This window comes from Hoplias malabaricus, chromosome 10, assembly GCF_029633855.1.
Source record: "Hoplias malabaricus isolate fHopMal1 chromosome 10, fHopMal1.hap1, whole genome shotgun sequence".
NCBI classification, from domain to species: Eukaryota; Metazoa; Chordata; class Actinopteri; order Characiformes; family Erythrinidae; genus Hoplias; species Hoplias malabaricus.
Genome location: NC_089809.1, coordinates 10,580,095 through 10,592,103, shown reverse-complemented (window position 1 = coordinate 10,592,103; position 12,009 = coordinate 10,580,095). Strand labels below are relative to the sequence as shown.

Here is a 12,009-nt window from a genome sequence, read left to right as displayed (position 1 = left end):
ATCATCTTGTACTATTGAAAAATGATGTTTCTGTCATTTGCACAAAGTATTGACTTTAGTGAAGACAACACTGAACATAAAGAAGTCAAATGTAAACACTGGCAAAAAACAGTTCCAATGACCAAAGACCAATAGTTTGTTACTAGTCTGTTCTAACATGTCACATCAACAAATGTGAACAGTCATGGCTCAAAAGAGACTTACAATCTCCAAGCAACACTGGGAAAAAAATCCCAGCTTTAGTACACAGGTACAGTAGAATCCTTGTCTGTGAACTATGTGATCAAAAAACAAAATATTTGTTAATTAATCACAAACTTGGTAAAATATTCCATCAAATGTGATATTGATTTATGGGCATATCGCCAAGTATCTAAATGAAAAATAACAGCAGGGAATTTTTAACCACTTTTAGTAATATATCAGCCACAGAACCTCTACTTTCAAATTAGCTTAGTGTCTTATGCATTACGCATATATGTAGTTAAACTGGTACAGAGTAGGTATATTTAATTTTGGCAAATGAAACCCACCAAGGTCTTAACATATGCCATTCTCCATGCAGGAAACCAATAAATGACCTATTTAGTTTGTTAGTTCATGGCCATGAATCAAACTCATATGCCATGTAAAATACAAAATGTAATTTTTTTTTTTGTCTTAAAAATATCATGGTTTATATATCTCTCCCACCAACTCCACTTATCAGTGAGTGAAACCTTCCCACGTTGAAATACGTCATGGTATGAAAGGAAAATGTGTTATATTTTCCCCATTTAGTTCTGGCATTGACATATGCTATATAACCAAACGGCAGTAGACTTGAATATGGACATACTAGCATGGGATGGAAAAGCCACTTAGCATTGGGCAGTGGAGGTGTGTTCTCTGCAGTGATAGAACTCTATTTAATTACTTTGTGTAATTTGGGTGATGTTTGTGGTCCACACCATATCATCTAATATTAATACCTATAATTGTTATGGTTGAAACAATCAAATGCTTACAGAAATTATCCAACATCTTGTCAAAATCCTTTTCAGAAGATTTGAAATACATTTAACCGTTTGTAGATAGAACAAAATCCTAAATAATAATCTAACCCTGAATTAAAAATGTAATGAAATTATTAATATCAAAATATTAATGTTAAAAATGAAATTTAATGAAGGAAAAATACATACAATATGTGCATACTGAAGGTTCACAAAGAAATTAATTCTGTTCACATTTCTCAACCAAGGCTAAAAATCATGTGCAACCTCGTGTTAAAAGGAGGAACTTGTGACTACTTTATTACAAATAGTCAGGGTGCCTTCAGAGTAAATAAGTAACACTATTTCAACATCTATAGCTTTACTGAGGCCAGTTTTACAATGGCACTTTTTGTTTAGTATGGGGTGTGCCTCCAACATTTCTTTTTAATTGCGCGAGGCAACACTGTGGGCCTGAAGGTGAGGAAATAAATGAAAGCAATGCCCACCAGGGACAGGCAAACGGTCAAAAAGAGCAGAATGTACCAGAAAAAAGATTCCACTGAGCTGCTGCCCCCACAATGAGCAGAGTCAAAAAGGCCTGCTTTTTGTCTCTGATTGCCTAGGTCTATACATGTAACCTCTGCAAAATCCATAACTTGGATGGCTTTAGATTCCTTAAATGTCCTGTACCACTCTAACTGGCAGCAATTGAAAGCATTTCCGTACATATAGACAACCTGAACCCTTTTCGCAAGTGCAGTCGCATACTCCGGTTGGATGGTTGAGAGCAGGTTATGCCTCAAGTCCAAAAGCTTCAAATTAAGAGTTGTTAGAGATTTTGGAATCTCCCATATCAAGTTCCTGGAGACGTTCAAAAAAGTCAAGTGTTTATACGGTGAGAAATCAAAGTGTTCCAGGCCTGTGTTGCTCAGTCCCAGGTGCTGCAAGGTCTCACTGAGACCTGATAAGGAATCTTTGTCAAGCCTATACTTAAGCAAGTCTGGGTTGTTGCTCAAATCAAGGTGCGTTAGTGGTGTACCTTTAAAAGCCAAAGGCGGCAGATTCTGTATGCTACATCCAGCAATGTAGAGTTGTTTTAAGGAAGAAAGATTTGTCCAAACAGCACAAACTTCAGAGTCTGAATTATTGACCTCACTTGGATGGCAAACCCCTATTGTGTTATAGCTAACGTCCACAGTGCTGAGACTAGGAAGGGTAGTAAAAACTCTAGGGGGAAGATTTTGGATATCATTTAAGCTCAAGTTGAGATGTGTAAGGTTGCTAAGTTCACTGGCTGAGCTTGCCTGTGCATACAGGTCCGTAAGTCTATTGTTGCTCACGTCCAGTTCGTAAAGGGTGGTAGGCATGTCAGCTGTCAGATTGAAGGATTCTAAGCAGTTGCTCCTAATCCTCAGCCAGTAGAGGTTAGGCATTTTCTGGAGGAAACCCTCAGGGAAGTATCTCAGCTGGTTCCCACTGAGATCCAACAATTCCACAGAAGACATATTTCCGTGGAGTCTCTCATCCCAGAGGTCTGCTGTAATGTTGCTGGCGTTTTTGCCCACATTGTAGTAATCTATACTGGTGGTCCAGTTTGAAGAATTGTAAACTGCGAGATGACTGTAAAAGCCAATCTGGTTATTTGCCAGAAGCAGTGACTTAATGCGATTGTGGGTGGGAAGGAACGGGAAAAACAAGAGCTTGTTATTGGATAGATCCAGCGTCTCCAGCTGAAAGGTCTCTGCAAGGTCAGAGTTGGTTATGAACCACTCTATGAGATTGTGGCTGGCATTCAGTACAGTCAGCTGAGTCATTTCAAACTTTACCAAACACGGCAAAGAGTTGAAGGCCAAGTTAATCCGTTGGAGTTTCTTTAGGTGATCAAACGCCCCATCTATTTCAAACAGCAGATTTCTCTCTAGGTTTAGTTCCTTCAGCTGATGAACATCTCTAAACGTAGTCTCGTCTATCCTGAGCAGAATGTTCCCAGAGAGATACAGGAACTCGAGAGTCGTGAGGTTCTGTAGCATATCAGAAACCATGTCCTCTGTAAGCCCATTTCTAGATAGATCCAGAGTTCTTAGATTGGTCAAAGATCTCAGAGACTGGGCAAATTGCTTGTGCCCATTGTGAAGCTCGTTGTCAGCCAGATAGAGTCTCTCTATCAGTGGTGACTTGGAGAAGGCCCCCTCTTCGACTTGCCTTAAACTGTTGCTTGCACAGCTAAATAAGCGAAGGGAAGGATACTTTGAGAGACAACCATTCTGTAGCATTAAGACGAAGTTCTGATTTAAGAATAGCTCTTCTATTTGTTGTGGCAAGTCACTTGGAACTGAAGAGAAGCCATAGCTGTTACACAGAGCTGTGCCTTGATTCTGTGGGAACACAAAGAAATAGAGAATATGAACAATGTTGATATGAATGGAAATTAGACCTCCGCTTAACAGTGTTTCATTACACAGTTTAAATTACACAGTCAATGTGTCACTGGTCTTAATCTGAATACTTGTAAATGTGGCAACACTTGTGAATTCACAAGTGTTGCCATGTCATATGTGGTTTAACTTTATAATTTGTCATTTAATGATATTTATCAATGACTGAAGTCACAAAACTTACAATAAATTAAGCTATTAACTGAATTCCTTTTTTTCATCTGATATTTATGTGTAAACCCCTGAGAACCTAAATAAGCTTACATGTTTTATTTTAGTATATTTGGCAAGAATAAAGCACTAATAATACTTGAGGTCACATAACATCACAACACAGAATGTATGAATAAAGACAAAGCCAGTGTCATTTGAGGGCCGAAACATTAAGTATGCAACATTTTATGCACAATAATCATTATTCTGCCCACTTAAGTATATTTTTTGTGAAAAGAAGATTGAAAATGGTCTGAATTTTTCATTAATTATTTGTAAACAGTAATAATAAAAATTAATACATTCTTCTTTACAAGTTCTCTATAATTGGTCTGCATCTGTCTTTTTTAATGTCATATTAAGTGCAATTCTGTGTTCTAGATGTAATGACTTTACCCACAATATATTCAGAAATTCTTATTATAATTTATCATTAAAAAACACACATTTAATTTTTATTTTTAAATTATGCCACACAATCGAAGGTCAGTAGTTAGCTAATAGTTCAATTTACGTCATATTATTATATTTGTTTGAATTAGTTTTATTACTGTTACTTGCCTAAGCTTCAACATTAAGTAAGCTATTAACTGGTTTTGATTCATGTTTTTATTTTAATGCCACTTCTCATATTATCTGTAATATTATGTTATTTGTGTGTGTTTTTAGATTTCTTTTATGTATAAAATTAACCATATTAATACATTTCAATATTATGGTTATTATTATAATTATTTTTAAATGTATTAGTAGTAGTACATGTCTCATCCTAAATATATTATACCTAACAACACAATTGTGTGACTGTCTGATTTTTTTAATGGATGCAAAACTTTCATTTCTTACCAGTCTGCAGGGGGAGATCGTTGGATAGCCAAGGGCTCGTGGCACAGGCATTAAAATAAAGAACAGCAGTGTGGAGAGTACGCTGAAGACCGGCATTTTACCATACTCGCTAAAAAAAAGAACACAGTGTATTAGCGCAATATTCACTTTGAAATAATGAAACAATGATAGCAACCCCCCTTACTTTATAATTTCTCATGATCAAATTAACATATTTTGCAAGGATACAGTTGAAGTGATGGTGCAGCTAGATCTTATTGATGTAAGAAATGGGATTCAGTCTATGATTTATTAATATATTTTGGATATCAGGATGATAGCTTGGTTGTACTAAATTATTTCACTTAAATCCTGACTTTTAGATCTATTAAAAGTCAAACTTTTGTGTTCAGTATTTCTAGAACTACAGCAAGAATAATAGCAGTATACAACAACAATAAAGCTGAACTATTGAGTAAAAAAATAGAACAAGATATCCTTGAATATACTTTAGTGCCTACTCTTAAACCATGAAAAACAAAGGAGCTTAGCACTGGCATTAGACCTTTATTAAAAGTATGGACTTGAGAGATTCGTTAATTAACAAGTATTGGGAGAATTTCTGTGAATGTTACTTCCATGACATAATGCATTGATTACTAAATGTAAAACCGAACAGATGCTATCTAAAGACCAAAACACAAGAATAAAATAGCATGTGAAATAGTGAAAACTCTTGAAGTATCCCCTATAGCATACAATGTTAATGACATAAAAAAGTTCTCTGAATCAGAAATGTGGTATCCCATTATGGGATTCACCCTCTGTGTTACTGTCCATGGAAGCACCAAAATCATCATGTGAGAATAGTTTTTCTAAAAATTTGCTCCAGTCTACAATGCCTGGACCGCGTATACTGCACAAATGCAACTGTAAGAGCACAACTAGTAGCATGAAGATGTAATAATCCATAATACTTTGTCTGGAGAAGAGGGCACGACTCTGTGCTGTCTCCCCAGAACAGCCAACATTAGTGAGCACAGCTGCCCAGGCTAGCAAAGCACAAAGAGTGGGGGTCTCTGGATCAAATCATTGAACCTCTTGCTGCCAGACATGGGGTGTATAAGCCATGTTGATAATGGCATGCAGATTTAGTGGTGAATCCCCACTGGTAGGCCCCTGAAAGATAACCAACATCGAGGGGCCTACCAATAGGCTAAAGTAATTAGGTGAGTTTACTATTGCATATATATCGGGTTATGGTAAGCTACTTTTTCCACAGCTTACTGTAACCCCTTACCTGAGCAAGAGTTAGCTTACCTAATTGCTCTAGCTATGGTAGTTACCTTGCTATAACATGTCTACTAATGAGAGGTAGCTCACAGAGATGTGTTAGCATGGGATTAGCCTGTTGTAACATGTTAGCTAGCAGGGGGTAGTTCACCAAACCATGATCTAGCTCGCCATGATGTGTGGCTAAATCAGAATGGCCTTGGAAAAAAGTAAAAAAGCCGAACTTCAGAAGCAATTGTTGCTGTCTGTAATCTGTTAACTGGATCTTGAGTTTGGTTTCATTGTGAGGAAGATTTTTGGTCTAGGGAGGAGTAATCTGAATGGCTAGCAAGGAGTGGGTGCTCCAGGACCACTGTCACCTTTCAGATGTGGTTTTATTGGTGCACACATATTGGACCACTCAGGGGTAATCTCCCTATACCAAATTAAATATAAAAAACTGCAAGATAACATTATATTCCCATTTCTATGAACTAGGATTTTGCATTTACTAGGCTCTTTTCTTCTATTTTGGATGTTGTTGTATAAAATGATATAATAAAACAGATGGGTATAAATAATGGCAAAGCAAGTGCTGGACCAACAGAAATGAATGAAATAAAACCCTAGAATTAGGAAATTATTGAAAATAAAACTAGATTATTTCCTCACAAACATGGGACAATTGCAATTTTGGATAAATAAATCATTAAGAAGTAAACAACGTGATTTACTGTGGTTTTATATGAAATGCACAGACAGATTTGGTGTCAGCAGTTGTAATTCTATAGTTGTAATTCATTAAATACATTACCTCACAAACGTTGATTAGTCTAAATAGTTGCAAATGTACTGTTTAGATATTATGTAAGGATAGATTTAAGATACATTTTTGGCCTAAAATGTTTTTTATAATGTCAGTTGTGAGGTGAATGAAGGATGGTATAAGGCAAAACCCCAGAGGGAACATATTGCACATATGTATTGAAGTGGTCATTTTGGATAAAGAATCCATAATTTGGTTGCAACTCCTGGCTACACCACCACTGTGAACAAATAAGATTAAATGTCTTTTTGGAGCACTGACACTAAGTTGTTAAGAACTCAACCTTTGAACCAGGTAGAAATGTGGAAATTTTACTTGATTGAAAATATCTCCTATCTGTTAATCCATTAAAAATATATTTCACTGGTATGGGTATGCTAATTATTATTAATAGCATTAGTTATTCTGGCTACACTCAAAAAAGCTCAAAGGAAGTTGTACCACTGGGCAGAACAAATGAGTTAAGAAATGCATTTTATCCCTCTGCAACAGCAAACGAGTTTTTTTTATTTGTAGAGATTATGAAAAGCTACCTTGGAAATGCAACTGAATTGTAAGATTTCTGCAGAATTTAGCTGTTGATATATATATATATATATATATATATATATATATATATATATATATATATATATATATATATATATAGGCTTATGATATTGTTAACTGTAGAATAACTAACCCATATATAAATTAGTGATTAGGGGGAAAAAATGATGACCAGTGAAAATTCTTCTGAGATATTATCCTTAACACTGATGGGACTATGCTGCCTCAAAACGCCCTGCATTTACCTGTAGAAAGAATGCCTGTATTAGACGCAAAACCAGCATAAAATATATCATCTATTCCTAAAGCTATTCAAAGGCATGCACATTTTCATGATTTCAAATCAGCAACACAAGTAACCTAAACAATTCTGGTCACTCTCCAAGAATTTCTTTGCAACTCCATTGGTTAATCACGCCTAAATGTTCAACAAAGTGTCGTGCAACAAATTAACAGGTTGCTTTTAATTATCCCGAAGTAAACTGTTAATCGTTTTGCACAGAGCGTGCCGAAAGCAGTCATTGTGGCTCTTACGCGAGTTTTTGTCGGTTACATGTAGTAGCCTTTAAGTGCCCTAGGAGCCCGTGAGCCCCTGTTGTAGCCTTACAGGCGTCACTCAAGCGCACCGCCGCTGCCCACCCTGCTGGGGTCGAGTGGAGGTGAATGAAGAGTGAAGCCGTGCGCTCTTACCCCGCTGGGCTGCTTTGCGTCCTCCGCGCCGCTGCACCGTGTCCCGCACACCATTTCCACGCGCTCGCCGCCGAACAGCGCCTGCGACCGGCTCCCTCGGACCAACCGAGCACACTGACATTTGCACCTCTTGCTCTTGCAAGCGTCTTTTAGTAATTTTGCGGAAGCAAGAGAGCAACGGAAGCCGAGTCACATGTGGCCTGCAGAGATAGAGGCTTCACAACTTCACGGTCAGAGAGAGAGAGAGAGAGAGAGAGAGAGAGAGCAGGAAGAGAGAGCGGTATATATTGTAAAATAGATGTGTTATCTGTAGTTGGGTGTGTGGAGAGAGAGAAACTGATGCATCTTCAAAAATGGGCCGAAGTGACACCAAATGAAAATAAGTAGGAACACTTTATATCTGCATAAGATTAACAAGTGCTGAGTTTAACATACTGTAGATATTTTTGCACAGGGAACTTGTATGTTCCTCCCCTCCCCAAAATAAACCCCAGCTGGACCTAAAATGTGTAGATGTGTGCAGATGATTTTGAGGGTCTGTGCTCATTTTCACTTAGAACATCAGCTGTTCTTTAAAAAATCAAGGGGTAATAGCCAAGCATTGATCCTTATTTTTGTTTTCTGCATTATTTGCAGTCAGACCACAAGAACCTGTGTAAGGAACACACCCATGCCACCCACTACTGGTTTCGCACATCAGATACTACTGAAGAGGAAACCGCTGAGTGCTCACACCCTTCCTGTGAAAAGCTGCACTCACTTTGCTCACAAGAAGCTGCTTTATATGCCACTTTCATGCATCACTTTTCAGGCCTGTGCAAAAACTTCTGCCTTGTCGTCCCTCCCTAGCTCTGTAGATTAAAAAGCAGCACGCCATTTTTAACCACAAATCTATATTTTTTTGCCACAGTGGGTCTCCAACATGGGGCCACGTTTACAATATGTTTAATAATACAGAGTTTCTGATGCATTAAGGCCAATGTGGTGTTTTGTAATTTGAGGTAGAACCATGGGAGAAAATGACTAAATGCCTTTAAATTTTACTGACACCTTTATGTTTGTGTAGCTTTAGGTATCAAAAGCATAATTCGTTATTAATTTACAAAAAGCCATGAAGGCCATGTTTTATATACACTGATCAGACATAACATTATAACCACCTGCTTATTTCTACTCTCTCATTCTCTCAGTTCCACTGACCAGACAGGAGCACCTTGTAGTTCTACAATTACAAGATGTAGACATTCTATTACTCTGCATAAATTGTTGGCCTCCTATGACAGTGTTCTTCAATAGTCAGGATCACCACAGAGCAGGTATGATTTTCATGGTGGACATTTCTCAAGGCTGCAGTGATTGATGTAGTGGCAGTGTGTTAGTGTATGTTGTGCTGATACGAGTGGATCAGACACAGCAGGGCAGATGGAGTTTTTTAATCCCTCAGTATTACTGCTGGGCTGAGAAGAGTCCACCAACCAAAAATATCCAGTCGACAGCATCCTGTGGTTTAATATGAAGTCAGCCAACCCTTTGCAGCTCAACGCTTCTGGGAAGGTGTTCTACAAAGTTTAGGATTGTGTTTATGAGAGCTTTTGAACATTCTTCCAGAAGCGCATCTTGCAGTCTCTGCTCTAATTCATTCCAACAAAAGTGCCCTATCAGGATGAGATCAGGCCAGTCAAGTTCTTCCTCGCCAAACTTGCTCATCCATGTTTTTATGGACCTTGCTTTGTGCACTGGTGCACAGGCATGTTGGAACAGGCATTGACCATCTCCAAACTTTTCCCACAATTTTAGGAGAATGAAATAGTTCAAAATGTCTTGACATGCTCAGGCATTAAACAGTTATTTTGAAACACTGAAACACAGAGGCAAAGTCCAACCTCACACCATAAACTTTACACTTGACACAATGAAGTCAGACAACTCTCTGTCTCCTGGTAACTGCTAAACCCAGACTCCTCCATCAGACTGCCAGGCGAAGAAGTACGATTCATCAATCCAGAAAACATGTATTATATGTAAATTCTACATACTCATTCTATTCTCTCAGCTCCACTGACCATACAGGTGCATTCTGTACAGTTACATACTATAATCCACATGTTGCTCTGCATACTTTGTTTCATTCACCCTGTTCTTCAGTGGTCTGTACCCTCACAAGACCACCACAGTGCGGGGATGATTTGTGTGGTATATCATTCTAAGAGCTGCAGTGACACTTATGTGGCAGCATGTAACCAGCCACAGAAAATTTGTTTACCATTTTAATAACCTCACAACCCATACACTGTTAGAAAAACTCACTGTGGTAGTCACTGTGGCAGCACCCTCAAGGTTATATATTCAGAACATTTAGTTAGGGAACATAATTGCACCTTATACTATTATAATTGTAGATTTTGAAATTTTGTTGATTACATACAGCCCATTTAATCTCAAATACATATGTTATTTTATTTTACATATAGTTATATAAAAATATTACAAATATTCCCCTTTCCTTCTGGAGAAGAGAATGTAATGTACCATTACGGTTCAAACCTGGATTCTAAAACCTGGATTTTGTTGTACCTTTAGTGATCAATAATGCACTTATATGTTTAATTCTAACAAAATACTGGGTTTAAATATGGACAAATCTAAAGCAAATCTCACTCAAAATTACTATTGGCAATTCGACTTGATGTCATAAAGTGAGCTTAGATTTAAGAACACAATCCCAGCAGTGGAATTCCTCTAAAATGTCCTCTAAATTTCTTTAGATGGGATTAAAATATCAATATGGGTTCTAATCAAAATCAGGATTAGAATGTTAGAAACACACAAATGATAAAATAAGGGAAATAACTAAAAAGACAAATACAACAAATAAAATGTAATTAGTTAAAATTTTTGGGCTAGCACACTTTATAGAAGCCATTGTGTTTTGCTAATTCTTTGTCGGCTTGATCTGAAATGCAGCTTTAGTAGCTATCAGCTACTATTTAGGATTTTCATATTTAATAAATCTCTTCAAAATGCTTTTGAAATATTTAAACTGCTTTATTTTTTACTTTTAGTTAACAATTAGTATTTATATTCATATAAAATTAAATAATGTTTAAGAAATGTTTTAAGAAATTTTTAAAAAATATTTTCCCAATAAAATACTGTAACATTTTTTTAGGAGAGATTTGAATTCTTTTTAAAGACTAATTTTAATTCACATTTAGAAATTATATTTACAGTATTTTCAGTATTCTCTAGTTGCACTGTTTACAAACAAAGCAAGACTTTTAGCTGTGGTTCTTCTTGCGGTTCTTGTACTTTCACGCTGTTTATAAGCTCCTAAACATGACAACCTCCTCTTCCTTTAGAATATATAAATGCTCAGCTCTGGTGCTGCTGCTTTGCTGTTTTGAAATCCTTAAATGTCTTTAACTTTCTGGATACGAAGTTGTAAATATAAAAGATTTGGGTGACCTTGAAAGTTAACTGGATATAAGTCAGGACTGTCCATTATTAGCTTCTCTCTTTTGTTCTGCCATGTAGAAAGAGATTTGAGGTCTAATGACTAATTTAATAGTTTACCAAATAAAAATGCAAAAGACAAAAAAAGCTAATGGACAATACGTTACCTTTCATTGTGCTAGTGCATGAGTCCTCATAGTAACCCAATAGAATGTATTCACTTACCTATAGATTTAACTGATAAAATTGTGTTTTCCTTGTTTTATTATTTTTTTTTAAATATCATTAATTCCAGCTCTCTTCAAAAGCATGAACAGTATGATGCAGCGCAATGAATGAGCAAATATGCGTGTATGAAGACTGTGTGGTCTAAGTACACTGCTAGAGAGCAGAAAATATGTTAAATAAATTGGCAGTAGGTACCCCCTTGTGGTGAAGACAGACAACTGTACCTGTAGCCTTGAAATAAGAATAATATTATATTCTGTCTTCAATTCCTTTTGTCTTTTAAAAAATGGCTCATCAGCTAAGCTATCAATCTACTGCCCATTCAAATTTTATGTATACACTGAGCAGGAATAACATAATGACTACCTCATTTTTTCTACATTCACTGTCCATTCTCTCAGCTCCACCAACAGAATTACATATTACAATTACATATACTTCATCTGTTGCTCTGCATATATTATATATATATATGCAGATACATATATATAATATATTTTTACCCTGCTCTTAAATAGTTAGGACCATCACAGAGCAGTTA

General features: G+C 36.7%; 1 protein-coding gene across 2 annotated transcripts; it reads right to left on the bottom strand.

The window, feature by feature from the left end:
* Positions 1–1,173: 1,173 nt before the first annotated feature.
* nrros (negative regulator of reactive oxygen species) lies at positions 1,174–11,900 on the bottom strand. Of its 2 annotated transcripts, none has more exons than XM_066683170.1 (3): positions 11,466–11,900; positions 4,472–4,580; positions 1,174–3,352 (listed from the first exon to the last, which is right to left on the bottom strand). In XM_066683170.1, the coding sequence occupies exons 2-3, from the start codon at positions 4,565–4,567 to the stop codon at positions 1,391–1,393; spliced, it is 2,058 nt and encodes a 685-aa protein (XP_066539267.1). In that variant the 5' UTR covers positions 4,568–4,580; positions 11,466–11,900; the 3' UTR covers positions 1,174–1,390. The 2 variants fall into 2 exon arrangements, with proteins under 2 accessions (XP_066539267.1, XP_066539266.1); XM_066683169.1 differs by lacking the exon at positions 11,466–11,900 and adding an exon at positions 7,788–7,941.
* Positions 11,901–12,009: the final 109 nt, after the last annotated feature.